This window comes from Fusarium pseudograminearum, chromosome 4 (assembly GCF_000303195.2).
Source record: "Fusarium pseudograminearum CS3096 chromosome 4, whole genome shotgun sequence".
Classification (NCBI taxonomy): domain Eukaryota; kingdom Fungi; phylum Ascomycota; class Sordariomycetes; order Hypocreales; family Nectriaceae; genus Fusarium; species Fusarium pseudograminearum.
Window position 1 is genome coordinate 1,426,503 of NC_031954.1, and position 20,396 is coordinate 1,446,898.

At 49.6% G+C, this 20,396-nt stretch overlaps 4 protein-coding genes across 4 annotated transcripts, besides 2 other annotated features; 2 read left to right on the forward strand and 2 right to left on the reverse strand.

Moving 5' to 3' along the window:
* Positions 1-600: 600 nt before the first annotated feature.
* Positions 601-702: a repeat region.
* A 1,098-nt stretch (positions 703-1,800) lies between these two features.
* FPSE_11856 (uncharacterized protein) lies at positions 1,801-4,082 on the forward strand (the record flags this gene model as incomplete). The annotated part of the gene is made up of 2 exons (XM_009264973.1): positions 1,801-2,857; positions 2,932-4,082. The coding sequence occupies 2 exons, from the start codon at positions 1,801-1,803 to the stop codon at positions 4,080-4,082; spliced, it is 2,208 nt and encodes a 735-aa protein (XP_009263248.1).
* A 3,062-nt stretch (positions 4,083-7,144) lies between these two features.
* Positions 7,145-7,200: a microsatellite.
* Positions 7,201-7,862: 662 nt separating this feature from the next.
* On the forward strand, positions 7,863-10,822 carry FPSE_11855 (uncharacterized protein; the record flags this gene model as incomplete). Its single annotated transcript, XM_009264972.1, has 6 exons — positions 7,863-8,048; positions 8,114-8,241; positions 8,295-8,359; positions 8,414-8,785; positions 8,837-10,073; positions 10,126-10,822. 6 exons carry the CDS (start codon positions 7,863-7,865, stop codon positions 10,820-10,822), a joined length of 2,685 nt encoding a protein of 894 aa, XP_009263247.1.
* Positions 10,823-11,628: 806 nt separating this feature from the next.
* Positions 11,629-12,875, reverse strand: FPSE_11854 (uncharacterized protein; the record flags this gene model as incomplete). Its single annotated transcript, XM_009264971.1, has 3 exons — positions 11,629-11,703; positions 11,764-12,410; positions 12,566-12,875. The coding sequence occupies 3 exons, from the start codon at positions 12,873-12,875 to the stop codon at positions 11,629-11,631; spliced, it is 1,032 nt and encodes a 343-aa protein (XP_009263246.1).
* A 2,531-nt stretch (positions 12,876-15,406) lies between these two features.
* FPSE_11853 (uncharacterized protein) lies at positions 15,407-16,984 on the reverse strand (the record flags this gene model as incomplete). The annotated part of the gene is made up of 3 exons (XM_009264970.1): positions 15,407-16,142; positions 16,194-16,331; positions 16,377-16,984. 3 exons carry the CDS (start codon positions 16,982-16,984, stop codon positions 15,407-15,409), a joined length of 1,482 nt encoding a protein of 493 aa, XP_009263245.1.
* Between the last annotated feature and the right edge of the window lie 3,412 nt (positions 16,985-20,396).

Here is a 20,396-nt window from a genome sequence, read left to right on the forward strand (position 1 = left end):
TCGAATCATGTTTCTTGTCGTATTCCGTGGAGACAGGCTAAGAAATTAATGGAGCCCTACTGATGCCCCCCATGTCGTTATGTCGTACGTCTGGTTGACGGTGATTGGTTTCTTGGTTGAACCTCATCTCAAGCGAGATTGTCCCCCATCTCGGGCCCATCCCATAACCGCTCATCGTCAAGGTCTAGTAGCACCCAGGCATGATCGCCGTGCTGAGGAAGGGAAACGCTCCGGGAACTGAAGAACCAGGACCCCAGTTTGATCCATGCCATGTTTGTATTGTTGTGCACAGCAGGTAATACAGTCAAAAAAGAGACAGGTACCTGAAGTAGGTACCTGCGCAGGTGGTAGTAGTGGTATTAGGGACGCACGACCTCTGGAAAAAGGGTCACCACCAAAGACTGCAAGAGAGAAACTCGTGTCGTGTTTGTGCTGTGTCGGGTTCATTTTAGTAGGTGCTTCCCGCTTTGTCTCTGTCTCTGCTTCCTGTCTTGTCTCTCTTTTTGCCCCGTCTGCTCCATCGCTCTCTTTCCTGTCCTTCTCTACAGTCCGTGACAAGACCAACTCTAATACACTCTTTTTCAATTTGTTATTTTTGGGTTTTTCTTATTCGCTTCTTATCACTCGTTCTCTTTCTCTCTTTTTGTTTCTGACGGTATTGCTCTCTTTTTCTTTTTCTTCTCCCGCTGTCATTCCTTTTTTTGAAACGAACTTGGACGAACAAAATTACACGACTTTAACGACGACAACATCAGCAAACAACAACAATTATCGTTCCCTATTTGTGTTATCGTCGATAATAGTAATTGGGAAATCTGAGATTGATCAAAGAAGGAAAAAAGAAGAAGAAAAAGAAACAAATCGAAGAACCGATCAGAATCGAGAGTTGGGCTATGCAAAAAGACGAATGCAAGGAAACCACCACAATACAATCCAATCATCACTCACGATAACCCCGTCGCTCGTTAATTCCTGGGCTCTACAACCAACCGATATTAATATCCACGGATCGATTGTCTTTAATCACAGTGCAAAACAGCAAACCTCGAGGGTCCGAAAACAACCAAACAAGGAAAACGTGCAAGGGGCGAAATATCCTCTGAACCACCATTTTTAGGACATCGTCCTTTGTTCTCTGTCTCCGCCCACAGCAGTCCATTCCTTTGGCTGTTTCGTGAGTGTTGGGTCAGTGATCAGTACTTGTGTCATCTTTGTTGACTCGGTTATCTCTTCTCTCCTCTGGACGTTGACAGATCATGTGCTTTGTTGAATCAGCACAGCAATTGACTCTTACACCCACTCCTTTCTCATCCCCTTGCTCGTGCTCCGTTATTCTGGAAAAACATCTCAAGAACGAAGCGAGCTAGGAAAATACGAACCGACTACGTTGAGACCCATTCATCCTGCACTCATCGACACAATTGGCAAAGACATTCTCTCAAAAAAAATCGACACTAGCCAACAAGATCGCCGCATCGGGGCCATTTCGTCTCTCCCTGTTCCCCAAAAAAGAACAAAGAACCACTCAGTCTCTTGACCAATTCGTGTTGTTATTTTAGGGAACCCGTTTCTGAAACCGGCTGGTGCACGTCCCCTGCGTTAGTTGGCTAGGCTGGACTGCAGCGTCCACCTTTACGCAATTCCTCAGGGCCCAACGTCCACTAAAACCACTGCACTCACCAGCACTCAACAGCTAGTAAGAACTGGGAATCGGTCCATCATACATTGCCACGTCCCCTAACCCGACCAAACGGGCCACGCCCGCGGCCACGACGCATTCAATCAGATTTGATCCAACAAATGACTTACTCATCCAGCGGGCCTTCACTCGCTCAGGTCCTGGATATGGAGATGGCTTTGGATATGGATCAGGATTCCCCCAGCAGGAATAGGGATAGGGATACAATCCATGTCGATCAATCGCCATCAACCCTGTCTCGCTCAAAATCACCTTCCTTTTCCCCCTCGGATCTGTCCGAACTGCAATCGTTCCAACATCACTCTCGCTCTGCTTCAAATCATCGCCACGACTACGACCACTCTCGTTCCACCAAATCTGAAAAGTCCATCACTCACAATCTCCTTCACCGCGCCCATCTTCAATTGCATCGACTCGAAACAGTCGATGATAAGACCAGCGACGAACCAGCCGATCACAGTCATTCCCAGCTCCACAAGACCGGCCACCATTCCCACCACTCTCACCAACGCCTACATCGAAGCATATCGCCAGCAAATCTCCACCAGCGCGCTGCCACGCCTGACAACGCTCAAGCTCAAGCTCACGCTCAAGCTCACGCCGACCCCAATGTTCTAAAACCACGCGCTGAGCAGGACCTTTTCACCCAGGTTGTCCAGACTGTGTCAGTTATCCAGGTTGTCGACGCAGCAGGCTCGCCCATTGAAGTCCAAACTCACTTTGCACCACCTGCTACCGTCGTCGTGGATTCTGCCTCGGGCATCACCGTCGCCGCCATTTCTGACCCGGAGCCCAAGTTGTCCGCGGCGGCCGCGGCGTCGGATCCAGCTCAAGCTCCAGCTGCTGCTGAGAGCTACAATGCCCCGTCATCACCTGCTGCCGCCCCGACCGCCGTGGAAACACCCGGCTTGACCAACCCATTACCGTCTGCGCAAATCCCAGATGCGACCGTATCCGATTCAGTCCCTGAGCCTGTAAACGACACAACGGTGCTTCCTACAGCCGATTTGCCATCCGACGTGGTCCCTCCAACCAACCCTGTGACGTCTACAGACCCTGATCTCGCGAGTCAAGAAACAACGTCACCAGCTGCGCCCACTACCGATGTTGACACAACGGTTACGGATGCTAGTGGGTCGGAGACTCTCGTAACCACCGGTACGAATATTCGCCCCTCCTATTTATAGACTTAGACTTTATGGCCATGTGATGACTGACAACGTGTGCTTTAGATGACCTTAGCGCTACCACCACAGAGGAACCGACAACTCAAATAGAGACCACCACGTCTGACTTGACATCGGAAACAACACAAACCACCGAGGAGACTTCAGAAGCAACTGCCGAAGCCACCACCACGGACGTGACCCAATCCGAACCCAACCGTTCTACAACAACAATACCGACGATATCAAACACAGCTACACGAGCTCGCAGCTCTTCCACTGTCATCGTAGTATCTTCCACATTCGTTACATCTTCCATCAATCCTACGCTCTCGACACAAAGCTATTCCGATTCGGTCTACTCGAGCATTTCGGCACAAGAAACTTGGTCTTCAGGCTGGTGGGGAGCGGACGATAGCGAAGGCAGTATTGGAGGAGCCGCTGGAGACGCAACAGCTGACAACCCACCCCCGGCACCTACAAACACATCAACAACCAACGAAACAGATACCGGTACCCTTTCCCCTCAACAAAAACAAGTGATTGGTGGCGTTGTAGGCGGCGTTACGGGTGTGGCGTTCTTGGCGTTCTTCGTCCTGTTTGCCCTCAGGCACAAGAAGAAGCATCCTGAAGGTGGCCTACTTGGAGGGAACCTGTCTGCAACGCGAACAATCAGCGGTCCCACGTCTGGTCCTGACGGCGGATCAATGGCGGAACGCTCCAGTGCATCCACTGCTGTGACTGCCGTGCTTGCGGGCTTGGTAGGCAAAAAGCAACAACAACCTGCCGAACCTGCTCCTGCTAGTGAGCGAGGATTTTACCGCGTTTCGGGAAAGAAGTTGCCTTCGGTCCTTCAAGCAGGCGGCGATGGTTACTCTGATCCTCGAACTGATCCTCCTTCGTCCTCTGGCGGCCGAGCGAATCGAGAAAGCGTTATGAGCGGCACCTCCGACTACTGGAGAGGTTCCATGGCATGGGACCCCAACCAGCAAGAATCACATCACCTTGCTCTCGGAACACCGATGCGACCTATAAGTGGTGTGCCGGTCATCCGATCAGGCCCGGCACGCACACCGGTCACGGAGTCAAATCCCTTCACTGATCCCCCGAAGCCAAAACCCGAAGGGGATGGCCTCGGAGGATCAACTGGGGCAGGATCTGTCACTTCTCGTGATGGATCGTTTGGCTCGCCATCAAGATTCCAGGAGCGGATATGATCGATTCTGCTTGCTATTTCGTATTGCTTTGCCATATGTTGATATCTGAGCGTTTTGTCCATTTTTTATTGCATAACGACCATCTCGCTGTGCTTCTTAGTACCGCCATCGGTGCTGTACTCACCAGCTATATATGACTGCTGTTGGTCATTGCATTTCTCTTCATTTCAATCTTGGCCACGTACATGAGTGGTGCAAGAAGCATTTTGTTCGGCGTTCATATGTGGTCATCATGACACCACTGGGGATCTCTTTTCGGAAGTACAAAAACCTGAAGATATGGGAGTTTAGATCCGGGGGTGAAAAGGATAAAGATGGGTAGGGGGTCACCACAAAAGGAGGAAGCTGGGCTAATTGAACTGAAACACATTTTTTTTTCTATCTGCGACGCTTGACGATCGGTTTCTTTCTTGACTCTCATTAACAACCATTTCTGCTATGAACATTTCTCTCTCTCTTCTATTCTTAACTTCCGATTTTACGACGTGGGCTGGCGAGGGGCAAGCGGAAGACTTGAACCCATAGTTGGGATGCACAGGATATGGAAGCAGGACTACGCTGGCTAAGCCATTTCGTCTTTCATACCGACTGCGAACAAGTTTTCACTGGCTGCGGACTAGGAAGGTAGTAGCCCTTTTGATGGAACTTGCAAACGGCAAGTTAAACGAGAAGTCTAGTGTACCTTAGTATCTATATAACAGCAATCTCGCAACTCAAGCACGATTTGCACAAGAACAAGAACAAGACACAGAGGCCTAGAAGGTTCTTTTTTCCAAGACATTAGCCCTTTAGAAATGTCCCCGTGACGTATCAGTTGATATAGTTGTTTGAGTCTTATTAGGCTCTCGGCACGCAATCGGGTACACGACCATCAAACACTATACGAGGCGGACCCGAAACAACAAGAGACAAGGTGCAAGGTACAAGGGGCCTGGAAGAAGAATAAGAATAAGCGAAAGTCCAGAGATGAGGGAGGAAACACGGTAATTGAATCTTTGATGGACCCTTTTGTTATGACAGGATGACAATTGCGTATTCGACCCCATCTGTGCTCATACATATATCAAGGAATAAGGTTACATACAGTCAGTACAAGAGATTGATAAGAGTTTATCAGAGCAGGTTTAATCTTAGTCCTCGGTTCTCTTGTGATTCCTATATTGCATAATATCGATACTTCCTAAGGTTGAAGTACATAACTATTCTGATTTAGGAAGTAATCCTGACAAAGTTTACAACGCTTAGAAGAGGCTCTGGAATAGAATCAGACGGCTGCTGATCTTGCGGAAACCCCTGTGCTGTACTGCTGCATGTTGGTTTTTGGTTACACTCAGGTCGACAAGGCCATGTGTAAAGTGTCTCAGGATTGCACAGCCCCCCCTCTTGTTCAGGTTCGGATGAAGCGACGTATTCGGGATGGGGGTTGCCAAGTGTCAAACGTGAAGCTGCCATTGGGCGTTGGCTGCTTACTGGTACTATGTAGCTCTCCCAGTGGTGAGGTTCCAACGGTTTGTTCGGCGTCTGTGTGTTTTAAGTCTGAGACACGTCATCAGGGGATCGATTCTTTTTTCTTCTTTTTGTGTGTCTCTCTTGTCAAACCTGGGAGTTGTATCTGTGCATCTTTCGTCTTGGATCTGCTTGAGCCTTACAAGGACGCGCAACGTGGCCAAAGTTCATGCATTATGATAGTTTGATAGTCTAATGGATGGATGGATCGATCGATGACCTTGCTCTTACTGTTGGGGGACAGAAAACATCTGAGGGTTTTTGGGGGCTGGACTTGGCTGGACTGTGGGTTTGAGAATAGGACCCACGAATATGACAGAGAGGAAGCTCTGAAGTAAAACCCCTAGCTTGGAGTGACTACTAGACTATGCTAGTTGCGGCTTTAGAGAGCGGGCTAGTTTTTAGTAACGGATGCGTAGAATTGTAGCGCGTCTTGCTGTCGGCTGTCGGCTGTCAAGAGTCCTACCCTGCCCTGACTGTTGAAGAAAAAGAGCAAAGACAAGGCCTTGCAACATGTGGAGCAACTATAAAATGAATGACAAAGAATTGAATCTCCCTATCTTCACCCTGGATTGATCGAGTCAGTGATACAAGGGTTGCGGACTTGACGACAGCAACGTTCAAGACACGCATCCGGGTTCTGACTGTGGCCCGTAGTATACCTCTACAAAATATAATATATGGAAGGATGAAAGTGGATTGTGGATGCCGGTACTCAGGGGTCCTTTGACGATCATTTCTCCTCATTGCTTATGGATTTGTTGATGCTCGAGTTTATTTGAGTAGTATGGTATGTATCACATTGAGTATGTATCTTGATGCTGTCGATATGCCTGCCGACTGACTGTTGAAGAGGATAGAGGCAGTGATATCTTGTTCGCCAACTGATGCGATTGGTTGTGTCAGTTGATAGTTGGTGACGCAGTTAAAGTAAAGGATAATAGCTGCCAGGTTGATGTCGTTTAAACTGTTTTTAATCACCACTACCTGGATAGACTACGGACTACTGCCGGTCAACCTGCCTCTAAGGGGATGCATACTCATGGCCTCTCTATGGTGCTTTCCCTGATTCGAAACAAATACCCGCGCATTAAGTCCTGGGCTTCCCTGCGACTTGTTCTGTCTCACCGATCCAACGTGAGGTAAGTAACCCAGCCAAGGTACCATGAGCATGAGACGGAGACTCATCAGTCTCCGTAGCAGGACGAGGTAAACGGATGGTGGACTTGCCGGTTCATGCTTTTTTGATTCAATTCGTGTGTCTGGTGTGATTTCTAATACATTTCTGTGTCTTTCGCTGTCTCTCTTCAACACCAAGAACCTGACATCGCGACTTTTTTCCTAAACTTTTTCTTTTCTTTCTGTCCTTTTTTTCTTACTTTCCTTGATTTTCGACAGTCAGAAAATACTTTCTTTAAACCTTGGACGCTAGAGTCTAGACACGCTACGCCACGCCTGCAGAACAGCCCACGAACGGTACTTGTACCCGCCAAGCAGCCTCTTGTCACACCAGAAGCAAAACTCCGCCACCCCACCTCAGACTCCGTCGTCACGTTGAGAAAGAGAGCGAGAGAGAGCGAGAGACGAGAGAAAAGAGAGACAGAGACAGAGAAAAACCCTCCGACTCCGAGTCTGACAGTTAAGAAGAGAGTGAGTGATTGTCATTGAATCATTCCGGTCCAGCCTACCCAAGCCTACCCAGGCTACTGATACCTACCTAAACTGGGTTATTAGTCGCCTGGTCCTAGGTTGCTGTTTCTTGTCGACCTTGTCTCCTTGTTCTGGTCCCTCGGTTCGTTCGTTTAACTAACCGTTTTCCCTGCAACCTTGTCAGGCCGCCAGTCAGCCGCTATAACTCTACTGTACACTTATTGTATCATAACTTTAAGCGATCCCGCCGTCTCCGATCTGCGATTTACCCCAAACCCGACCTTCCTTCGACTGTAACTACAACTGCAACTGCAACTGCACTCTCCACACAACAAAGCTACTACATACAACAACTACAAACTTTCCTTTGCGCGTCACTTTACAATACCCCCATATGATCTGCTTATAGATAATTAATTTACAACAAATCCTTGAGCCCGCACCTATCGCTCGGCGCATATTTCGCTCCTGCTCGAATCGCAGTCCTTGCTGAACAATCAATACACGGCAACGCCGCTCGCGCCGCTTTGCGCACCTCGATCGTCCACCACTTTACTCTACTCAACCTTATTATACTATACTATACGTTAATTAGCGAATTATTCGACTGCCACCTCGGACAAAATGGACCACATGGCTTTCCAGGTCCCGGGCATGGCCCCTCCCATCATGAATCACCCACCACCGCAGGTCTTTGGTAGCTACGATGGCATACCACAATTGCACCCCGAAATAGCCGCCCAGATGTTTAACGACTCGGCTATGATGCTTGAAGATGCCAACGATCCTAAGAGAAGGAGAATTGCTAGGGTATGAATGAACCTTGGGCGGACGCCAAGCTCCTAGATTCTGAGTGCTGATTGGGAATTTTACAGGCTTGCGATATGTGCCGGAAGAAGAAGATCAAGTGCGACGGCAAGATGCCGTCTTGTACGCACTGTATCAACTACAAGACCGAATGTGTCTTTACTCAAGTAGAGAAGAAGCGCGCTCCTCCCAAAGGGTATGTTTTCCGCGCCTACCGGCCAGCCATGATGGTTGCTTACAAATTCCAAGTGCAAAGTATATCGAGGGTCTTGAGAACCGTTTAAATCGCATGGAACATCTCTTGAGGCTTTCTGGTAAGTATTCGCATAGTTCCTGATCATGGCAGAAGACTCATATGTTATCTGTAGGCCTCCTCGACGAGGATGATGATGATCTTGGTGCTTTGGAGAAGAGGTTAATGGAGCGGCAACACAAGTCAAGGCAAGCGTCAATGGCTGTTGGATCCGGACCAAACTCCCCAACTCACTCTACATCTGCTCCCTCTGCCATAGACGCTTCTGCAATGACTCCTCAGAGCTCACTGACATCACCCAACTCAATCGTCAAGGAAGAGAAGCGCAAGTCGGCGACGCCAGCTCCTTCGACGGCCCCTTCAACCGCTCCAGCGCCAAATGCGAATGGAGAAGAGGTGAAAACAGAAGAGCCGGAGGAGGTGGAGGCTCTATCAGAGATGATGTGCTCTCTGGTGACCAACAACTACGGAGAGACTAGATACATCGGTAAGTCACTAATTTGTTCTATACGACGTTCTTTTCACTAACCTGCAACAGGCTCATCTTCTGGCTTCTCTATTTTCTCGCCCAAGGGAGTCTCGTGGGTGAACTCAAAGACTGGCGACGACTCTTTCCAACGGACTATATCGGACATTTCTGTCGACGACCACAAGTGGACTAACTGGAAGCCTGAGGTCTTTAGCGATCTATTCCAGCGACCTATTTTCCGACCCTTGCCTCCCAAGACTGAAGCCCTGTCTCTACTCCAGGATTACTTTGACAACTTCAACTGCATCTTCCCCCTGTTTCATCAGCCAACCTTTATGCACTTGGTCCAGATGCAGTATTCGTCAGAGCCGTACCAAGGATCTGGGTGGTGGGCCAGTCTCAATTGTGCGCTCGCTATCGCCCACCGTCTGCGTGTTATGAGCAATCTAGTCCCGCAGGATGAGGACGAGAAGGCATGGGGCTACCTCAAGAACGCCATTGGTGTTTTCCCCGAGTTGACGATGCGCAACACTGATTTGCTAAGCGTTCAGGCTCTTCTTGGCATGGCCCTGTTCTTGCAAGGAACACCCAACCCACAGCCTACATTCTTACTGGTTTCAGCGGCGATGCGTCTAGCACAGAGCATTGGTCTTCATAAACGTGGTACTGGGTTCAACCTCAACCCTATCGAGATCGAGCAGCGCAAGAGAGTCTTCTGGATCGCTTACATGCTTGACAAGGACCTTTGTCTCCGAGCCGGTCGTCCACCCGCCCAGGACGATGATGACATGAATGTCGAGCTTCCCGATGCCGATCCAGCCGACAATATTGGCAATATCCCACTGGCTGATGGCAAGGGTAAGATGAATCTCTTCCGAGTCATGTGCGAGTTCGCAACCATCGAGAGCGAGGTCTACAAGAGATTGTACTCTGTCCAAGCTACCAAACAATCCGACGGTGAACTGCTCAATACTATCGGCGAGTTGGATCAAAAGCTGGAGGAGTGGAAGGACAGTATTCCCATCGATTATCGCCCTGAGCACGACATCAACGCCTCCCACACGCCCCTAATTCTCCACGTTGTCATGTTGCATCTTACATACTACAACTGCCTCACGACAATCCATCGCATGTCGGTCCACCACGGCTACTGGACTAGTCGATTGGCCAACTATGCTATTCAGGGCCTGAATGCCCGACCTCTGAACCCGCGCGTCTTTTCGTCAGCGGCACTATGCACAGCTGCAGCACGAGCCTCTGTCTCGCTGCTGAAGTATGTGCCTCAGGGTGATTTCGCTTGTGTCTGGTAAGTTCGCTTCTCTAGTTTGCGAAAGAATGTTGCTAACATACGTCTTTAGGATGATTCTTTACTTCCCTGTCTCTGCACTGGTGACCTTGTTTGGAAACATTCTTCAAAATCCCCTTGATCCCAGGGCAAAGTCGGATACCCGACTCATGAACATCGTTGTCACCTTCCTCTCTATGCTTGGGCAGGAGGCTGAGCAAGGAGGTGTTCACCGAATGCTCGGTATCTGCGCCGAATTCGAGCGCATAGCCAAGGCTGTCATCGACAAGGCTGAAAAGGAGCAGTCGTCTCGGCGCAAGCGCAAGAACCAGGACTCGGCGAACAAATCATCTGCCAATGCGCCCGCTGCCCGGCAAAACGCTGCCAAAGAATCGGTACGCTCTGCTTCGGTGTCTTCTACTGCTCATAGAAGATCTTCGCAAGCACAGCTATCGCCGCCTTCAAACGGAGACTCGATGGGAGCGTTCTCCGTAGGTACACCGATGAATGATCTTTCACCATCAGCAATGTCAGCTGGTTGGCCGCAAGAGTTCCCGGTGCCGCAGCCTCACCAGAACGGTGATTATGATTCGGCAATGAGCTATGGCGAAGGAAGTATGCACTCTCCGGGGATGCCAGTGTCGGCGTTTCAACAACCGCTCCTCCCACAAGACCTTTTTTCTCTGCCCATGACACTGGACTGGAGCTGGGCTGAGATGACCACTGGTGCGTACCCGACAGTTGAGAATGGTAACTTTGGTGGTGATTAAGTAAATGTAATGTGACTCTCGATGAGTTTTTTTGCTGTATATGTCAGTTTGTTTGATCGACACTCATGCTTGGAGGATCTACAACAGAGAGGTGTGCGGAAGTAATGAGATATGCGCTACGATATACAGGATCGGGGGAGAAGAGAAAACGAGCGTGGTTCTTTTTCAGATATTTAGATTTTATTGGTTTTGAGCATTTTAGCGTATAGTTTTTATATCAGAAAACCGATGTCGACTAAACAATGATTTCTGAATCACCCCCCTGGAATGCCCATCGTGCCTAACCTACCTCCCCTTCGTGACCGCATTAACATACCGGCCGGCCGTTACCATAAAACCCCCTCTCTCCTGTGTCCGAACGCCGTGCTCGTTGGGGCGGCGAAGTTGGTGTTGTCCGCCCCATCAGAATGCAAGAAAGTGAAAAGACCAAAATTAGATAAAAAAGCCCGCTGGGCTATCAAAGCAAATTGCACTGTGATTTTTTGTTCGCCGCTACGAATCCTAGGACGGACGACCGCATGGTTTTTTGGGTTTGCGTCATCTCCATTTCAGGAGTGCTGCCTCTGGCGGAATCGTAGCATGGCGTGTATACAAGAAGACGTGAGAAGAGTGGGTGAAAAAAATCGTTTGTGAAACCTGGACGCGACTGGAAAAGTGGCATCTGTGTGCGGTGATGTGGCTCTCAACAAGAAACCGCAAACCCCCTTTCGGTGAGGTTTATTCGTCAGGTGATCCGGGAGGAGCTTTTTTAAAAAGAGTGTGTGATGGATGGCTGGGCCACGAATGAGATGCATCAGCAGAGTGCCTCATGCGCCCACCATGCCAGGACCGTAGCTTTGTTGGCGCATCGCGCTGGGGTACGGTGAGGCATTGCCAGGGTTCTATATGAGCTTGAGTCAGTTGGCTGAAGACAAGGAGATAGGTATCTGAGGCTTGTTTACCTTTTTGCGTCGCTTCTGGCCACCCTCTCCCTCCCCTGTTGAGTATCCTCCTTCCATAGCTGTGTCATCATCGGGATAGCCTTCGCCATAACCCTCGAAGCTACTGTCGCCATATGTTCGCTTCTTGACATTACGCTTTGGTCGGTTCGGATCGTTTGATGAGGCCCCTTGAGCCTTTAGACGTCCTACTGCGCCAGGAACGTTCAGGGGAGTGTTGGGAGCGGTAGGCCTTGCCGATGATGGTAGCTTCGAGTCTCCGCCGGGTGACTGAAGTCCCAGTACGGACGTGTCCCAGTCCTTCTTGCCTAGGGGACCCTTGGTCATAGTTACTGACCGTCCAAGAGCCGATAGGCTTGCTTGTGATAATCCATGTTTGATGTTTTGGCCTTTGACGATTGTGTTGTCCCAGTCTTCATCAGGCATGTGAAGGATGTCAAAGAAATCGGGTTTCTCGTTGGAGTCCTTGTCTGTCCTTTGCACTTTCCAGTGACCAGCAACACCTAAGCGCTTCATGTGGCCAGTATAGGACGAACGCAGTGCGTTCTTTTCTCCATTGGGTTTCTCTCGAGCTACTTCGGCGGCGAGTTCATTCAGGTTGAACAGATCATATAAGTCTTCCGAGACGCGCGGCAAAGTTTCGGGGTGGGCTAGAAACGATTGATGTTAACAAAGAATTCTCTGGCGGGAATCACATGACGATATGATATAATGCCCGCAACATGCAAAAAATTGAAGGCTCTCATTCAGAACCAGAATCCAGGCGCTGCAGAGAGCGAGAAAAGGGCTGTGAAGGGAGTCTTACGAGTTTGGCAAAGCAGGTATTTCTTCCCCACATCAAGATGCAGGTCCTCAATCCCCAGTTTGCTTTCCTCGACATGGAACTTCTTCTGATCGCGATCACCGTTGTCGTCGATGGAGCGCTTTCGCTTGTGAGGTGAATCGTCAGCCATGGCAAGGTCGTGATGGGCGCTTCCGGTGACGCTGTGGGCAGGAGTCGGCAAAGTTGTTGGCGTGGTCGTGGTGGTCATGGAGGTTGCCACGCTCAACACGGGCTCCGAGGTCCCGGAGGAGAATTGCGATGGGCTCTGGGGAGTCTGAGGATGGAACGACATCGTGGACGACTCCGCGAGGGAGGGTTGTGGGCGAGAGTCGCGCCGGTCGACGACCGAAAGTCGCTGCGCTCCGCTACTCTCTTCAATCAAACGTCATGCACTGGCACTGGGTTTTCTCGGGACTCGGTGAGAAAGGCGATCGCGGCGCAGGCGGACTATATGTTCGCTGCGGTGGTGCTTGGGAATCGGGGTATCTGAAATCGACGGATCCGATGGGAAATGGGCGAATGTCGCTGTCGTAAAGCGAGGGTTAACGTCGAATAAGGCGATGGTCGGTTTGGTTGTCAGAGGTTGAATCGGGGGCGAAAGGTGTGGAGTTGAGTGGTGAGTGTATTGGGTTTGGAATGAGGGAGAGGCAGAGACGCGGTACGTATCTTGCGACTTAGCTAATCACTGCCAAGGCCTAACACGCCAGAAGTCACATTTCTGCGACAATGGGTGTGACTCGGGCGACAAGATACTTGTACGAGATAAGGCAAGGCTTTTGACACTAACCTTAATTGTGCTGGACCCACGCTCACGCCAGAATTTGAGCCTGAAAGGCGAGGCAATTTCAAATGGGTCGTGCCGTGAAACCAATGGGCGGCAGCAGACAGGAACCTGCCAGCGCGGGCAAGCCGCTATTTCCAGGCGCTTTCAGTGACCTTCGGCTCACAAACCACTTTTCGGGAACATGGTCCGTTAATTTGAGTGGCTGGCTAGCTGGCCGCTCCCAAGAACAAAGAATCCCCGGGATGAACGTCTCCTGCATCAGTCACAGTTGAGGTGTCAGCCCCATAATCCAATGCGGACGACACCACCGAATCAGGCCCTCTCAGTTGCTGCGCTGTGCTGAAGTTTGACACAGATTTAATGTTTACTGTCTCTCATACAAAGGAGTTGATCTTTGACACCTTTTGTTTCTGTATAGCAATTCGTGACAGTGCTACCGACGCGTCTTTGTATTTTGTATAGGTGGAGGTCGGCCCCCAGGTCCGTCGCCTAGCAGCTCACTCCAGCGGGGTGGAGTTAGGCCCGCTCAGGCTAGTCACATGACCTTTCTTTTTTCCGTTAAGATGTCAAACGTCTCGGCGAAAAGTTTCCTCTCTTTTTTCCATACAAACAAGACCACTACTATCCCTCAACCACTGTCAGCTGCTCGACCCTACGCGACTGTAACATTTCGGGATTCGTGGTCAAGAGCACACTTTAGTAACCTTGCCTAAAACCATCATCACGAGGGCCCCTCGTGCGGCTACCATGATGCGATGATGACCTGATGCAAGTGACATATCTTGACCTTGTTAAAATCCTTTGTCCTGGATCAAAGGGACAGACAAAAACAAAAAACAAAAAAAGGACTTTAGCTCTTCTGGGCTACGTACTGTGATGTGATCCTCTTTTGCATACGCATTGCCTTGCTTGCTATGAAAATATTTTTGATGGTAAGTCTTTAGATATTCATCGGGTTCATGCTCTCGGCAAAACTGTACTGTGATGACACCCAACATCTGGTAAACCTAGCAGCCTTGCTTGATGTTTTCAGCCTGATGTTTCCCATCACTGATAACCACTTGGCAGCCGTAAGGAAAACTGGCTTGTCTGACTACAAAGAGCTTGCATGTAGCCCATATACTGTTATCAACCCTGGATCTTTGGACCAAAGGCTAATGATTGGTCGTTGGTTAGGTTATACTCCAAGCTCAGTCTTATTAAAGATCCCGACTTTGATAAACAGGACACGCATCTATCATATCAACACGGCTTTTCTTCGCGGAGAACAAAGATTCATCACAAACCGCAAACACAATCAGATGAGGGTGACATCACATCATCGTCACTGCTTAGATATTGCTCAATTCGAAATATTGTGTTTTTTGCATTTCATCGTCAGAACTACCTTGATACAGGCTGTCTGCCACCAGGGCGGACCCCAACCTAACAGGCTATTTCTGGTATCCTAATATCCCGTTCCAAGAAAGCACACGGGAAGAAGAGAAGAGAAGAGCCAGTCTATCCCAAAACCAAACCCAGTGATAAAAACACCTGCGCCTATTAACCCCCAGTAAATCCCCTTTATGTTTTTTCCACTAAATACCTGCTTTAGATGCTCATCATCATGACGATTACCTCTCCCCGTAAACGATAAAAGAAAGGGTCGTGATCATTATCAAAATACCCAGCTCAACACTCCTCGGCGCTCCCAGCAAAAAGTGACGATATAAACCAAAACAAAAGAGATTTAGAAGAAAGGCAGGACATCCAGTAAAGAGGGCAGTAGCGAGATGCCTCTAGGAAGTAGAGAAGAGGAACGAGCCCAGCAATGCAAACCAATACTTTTCGGTGCCTTGCAAGAGCAATGAGAAACGCCGTATACCAACACGTACTGGCTTAATGGGTACTGTGTATCTGGGTAACGTTCAAGACCTCAAGCGACTTTGTGCGCTTAGATGGTAACTCGAATGAAGCGTCGAGGGCAGCTCGATTCTTGCACACAAGGGTCACTGTGCGAGAACACACATTGACGGCCTGGTGAAAAGCTCTGTAAACCTTCAAATACCTGCCCTTGATGCTTGGATTCCTGAAGGTGTCCTGGTGTTGGGGATGGAGGTGGTGGCATAGCCGCCAATACCACTAGAGGGGTGCGTTATAGGTGTTGGCTGATACAGAGGTGGTTGTCGGTCAGAGAGGCTTGGGCTCGTGCTGCTCGCCCCTCGGTACGTGTAGTCAACGACATCCGCTTTCCATGCCATGGTGGATCGTAGCGGCGACTGTGACGACTCTGACCTGGCTCGAGATAGTGACTCACGAAGCAACGGCGGCGGAATAGGATGAGGGCTTGAACGATGGATCTCAATAGGGGTGCCGAGCCCGTGCTGTTGTCCGAACGGGTGCGAAGTTCTCGGGCTACCCGCGAGAGGGGCAGAGAAATGGCCGCCGTACTGGTATCGATCGCTCGGGGCTGGGGAAAGTGGAGATGCTAAGCTAGAGCTGGCGATGCTGCCAGCAGGGCTGTATGCCATTCCACCAAACCCCGGGGTCAAGCCAGTCGGTGAAGAGTGATCGTGTGTATCATTCCTTCGAGCGTCGACGATCATAGGTCTCATCATGTGTTGAGCGTATGACTGAGTGTTGAATTGTCCCGGTGAGGGCATGGAAGAATTCATGCCGTGAACTGCACCATAAGGAGAGTGAAGCGCCTGGACATTATCGAAGCCCTCAGGGACTGCCCTCATCTTAATCATACGGTCGCGGTCGTCAACATTAAGGCGCTTGATTTTGGCACGTCTAAATCATGGTTAGCTATACCCACACAATCGTACAAAAGGGCTCAATTACCTGTTCTGGAACCACACCTGGACCTGGCGGGAGCTTAGTCCGGGAATTTCTCTCGACAATCGCTCGCGATGTGCGGCATCGGGGTGAGGCTGCTTTGCAAACTCGCTCATGAGGAATCGGGTTTGTTGATGGGTGAGCCTGATATGGTAAGCGCATGTTTAGAGACTTGAACATGTTACGAACCTGAATCGCTTCATCTTGCGTCGAGCAGCCGCTCGCTCTGCGGCGGTTTGAGACGAGTTCTCATCACCATCAAGCATATCGTCTTCATCAAGGTCGTCTTCTTCGTCCGGCGGTGAGTTGACTCTGGAAAGTTCGGATGCTGAGCGACCCAGGGGCGCAAAGTTGCCGGTTGTTGCGGCTTGCGAGGCATGACCAGCTTCCTCCGTTGTCGAAGTGCTGGGTTTCATCCCATAGCCATCATGCTGGAGTACTGGTTGCTTCGGTCCTGACAGAGGAATCACACTATGGTCTGCCGTTTGGAAATGGGACGAGTATATCTGTGTTGTTCCAGATCTCATGTGAATTCCCAGGGAATTGTCTTTGTCTTCTACCGGCTGACGCCCATGAGGAAGCTGCGAGGCTTCACTTCGTGAAGTGTACGGCTGAGAAAACCCTCCACTTACATGGGAAGAGCCAGAGTTGTGTCCTTGCCAGCTCGAAGGTGCCGGCAGATCGACATTGACATCGTAAGAGTTCGACATGCGATGGCTAGATGCGTTACGAGATGGTTCGTATCTGCTGAATGGCCAACGGCTATGTTCCGTGTCGTATTGCCTTGTAACAAGCATTTGGACGAGGTGCAAATCGAATAGCAGTAGGCAGGTTTAAGTAGGGAGAGATGGCAGTGAGACCAAACAGTGCAAGCTGAGCAGGTACAACCAACACAGTGTAGTTTCGATGTTTCTGCCTTGCGTTCACGGACGGGTCGGTATGTTGCAGAAAGCTTGAAACCGCTCCCGAGATAGGTAACGGAGTAAAGAGTAGGCGCAAGAAGTAGCGGGTAGCAGAGTATAGGCAATCTTGGGAAATTAAACGGAAAGGAACGTGAGTGAGGTCTGGCCCCTCTGTAAAGATTCGTTTGAGTTGGTAGAAACGGTTCGTAAAGACACTTTGAAACGAAAGGATTAGACGATGAAAGGAAGGGACAAGCACATTAAGAGTAGCTCGAGAGATGACCAAGTCGATATAACTTAGGATAGAAGGAATGATATCCGAGTCATAATTCACTTTGAGGTCGGGCTTTGGAAGGATATATGAGTTCAAGACCGACAAGCCAGGACACGCCTCATGGTGGGGTTGGGTCGATGAAAGGCCATGGCTGACCATGTCCTTGCCCAGGGGTGTGAGCAAGGTCAAATTTGGAGGCATCTCCCTGTCATGTAAGGTGAAGAAAAAACAAAATAAAAAATGTGCTACATGCAGAACGCACCCTGGGGCCTGCACAAAGAGTGGAAACTGCAACTACTAACAAGTGGTGGGGGAATATCTGGTCTGGTCTGGTACTTGGCGTACAACTGAGCGAAGCGTTGTGCGTCTATGCTCGTTGGTGCTGCAAAGAGGGCTCCATATTGGAGATCCTTTGCCCATTTTCTTGTATTTCTGCGTATGTATGTAGTTATACTTGAAAGTATGGCTCAAGAAAAAAGTAGCCAAGATTCTTCGTAGACTGATCCGTTGATTTTCCCATGTTACGTTGGTGAAGGATGAACAGGGTTTGCCAGATGCATGTGCAGTGCGATCGCAAGCTGTGCCAAAAACCAAACTCATGTTAATGTATCATCAGCTAGTGCTGCTCACATCGGAAAATTATAGACGACAGCACCACCCGATCTGGTTAACCTCCTCTGCCAGTAGATATCTATGGGATAGAGACATGTCGGATGGATAACGAGCTAGAGTGCCAGCCCGCACTATAGCGAGACTCGACACGAACACAATAGACACATCACGGAGCACAACCAAGTATGCAGCACCAGCCAGGTTTTTGTGAAAACTGCATTGATCCTTCGTCATCTTGAACTTGTGTCGACGTTGCGGTTTGGCGCATGTTGCGCATAACCGTTGTCGGGCTTGAGCGGGAACGAGCCAATCAGACCCTTGTAGGGGTCAGATGGGGTGTGCTGTAACCATGTGGATCAGGGCGTGGAATCCAATACATAATCTGACTGGTTCTGCAAGATTATAAGGGTCTCGAGGTGAAAGCACAGTTAGGTAGAGTGCAGGGATATCGTTCGAATGATAGGGAAGCGCAAAATGGTCAAGACGAGATGAGGGACATGGTGCGGAAGCTGGGAAGGCCTGTGGCGCACATATCGTACAGCGACAAAGTGGATAGCATATGGGGAGATCGTAAGGATGATCGTCCTCTTCCCTGTGAGATATGTAACAAGGCTGCTGGGTCGTGTGTTGGTGCGAAGCGACATGAGGCGAGACAGCGTATCAAACCCACACATCTGGTAGACAGAGCTTGTGGGTGAAGACCCAAAACAAGGCATTGTTGAACGTGACATGATATTCTTGATATAGGAGGGCATCCGCAAGGCAGGCGAAAACCAGCTGGAGTATACCATGATCAGTGGCCCGACATGTTTCGACTCCTCTCGACAAACTTTGACCTGTCATGCTTCGATTCAAAAGTCAAGGCTGTGGAGACGTTGAGTCAGGACTTTTGCTATGCGGCACTTGAAATATCCAAGGATAACCCTGGGCTAATCCCCCGTACAGAGACATGCTGCGGCGGAGTACTGTACATACGCATCAGCACAGAGTAGGGACTGTCGATATGCGTGGCGAAGGCGTAAGGTCAAACTGGGTGACACTAACATCACGATGCCGCAGATAAAGGCTTCAGCCTTTTTTGGAGCATGGGAAACCCGTCGAGAGATACATCCAGTTCTATTTCTGGGGATGGACGATGTGCCCTTCGGATCACCCAAAGCTCAAAGGGAAACCCTGGGCGTGGTGTTTTGTCGAGGTTCGTGTTAACATTATGTATCTCGAAGGTCAATGCACGATGAAACAAGCAGGAAATCAACTCCCACTTCACGATGATTCAACCTTAATTTTCCGTCGGAAAAACAGCGCGCAGCGACAGCAGCTATTCCTGACGAAGAGAGAGGTGGCTCGTGATGATAGTAGTCCCTTGCCTAGGTAGGTATGTAATTATATTAGTACATGCGTCCTTGAACGTCAAAGCCCTCATCAATCCAGCAAACTACCTACCGACGCATCAATCAAAAGCATAATTGGCAATTGTTATCACTGATGGTCGAGTAGCCGGTTGCTTGCATTGATGAATCTTTAGTGGACATTGCTTGGTTGAAGATTTGGTGGCGTAGCTACATTGGAAAGTGCCACCAACCAGCGACGGTACTGCATGCAGTAGTTGCGCACTAAGCCTTCCTTCCCAGCGTAATCACCTGCAAAGGGGAGGTCAAACAGCCAATTGCCGATCTTTGAATTGTTCCTGCTTTTAGGCAATGCATCCCTTCCAATCTAAGTTTAGCAGCCAGGTGGGTTTCCTGTTTCGTTCCTGCCTGACAATGAATGGCTACTAGTCTAGTTTGCAAGCCGCTCCATTTTGTTTTGGCAGTTGCAGCAGAGCCTCATGTTGAGTGCCTTGATGTAGGCACTATAGGCGGTTCGTTCACTAGCAGCCTCTTCTTATTCCCAATTATTCTCACGTAGAGTACAACACGCAAAATTACGGCCTCCTCTGACGGGCGACGACAGACAGCACGCACCCCATCTAATGCGAAACTATTAACGGGTGGCGGTACAGCCAGGATCAGGGGTTGGCCACAACCTGGCAAGCCCGAATCTAGACGTTTCATCCTTTGCCTGGGCCTGAGCTTCAGCACATCCATCCGTGATGAACTAGCGCTTTGCCGGCGTGATCGGAGAAGCTTCATCGCTGATGCTACGTAGCAACTTGCAATGGCCCGTTCCCTTTTCTCAAGACAATCCAACACGGAGATTTTTCTTTTTCCTCCAGCATCCATGTGTCGCCTCAATAAGAATAAGCAAAAGGGGGTGAAGAAAAGAAAACACTTTGATGGGAGACTGAACCGGGCCTGTTGTCATTACCAACTGGAAAACCAAAAGACTTTAACACTGTTTCCAGCATCCACCTTTCTTTCTCAATGCCAGGTACTGTAATTATTGCTTCGGATTTGTTTCTATAGACTGAATCTCGACATC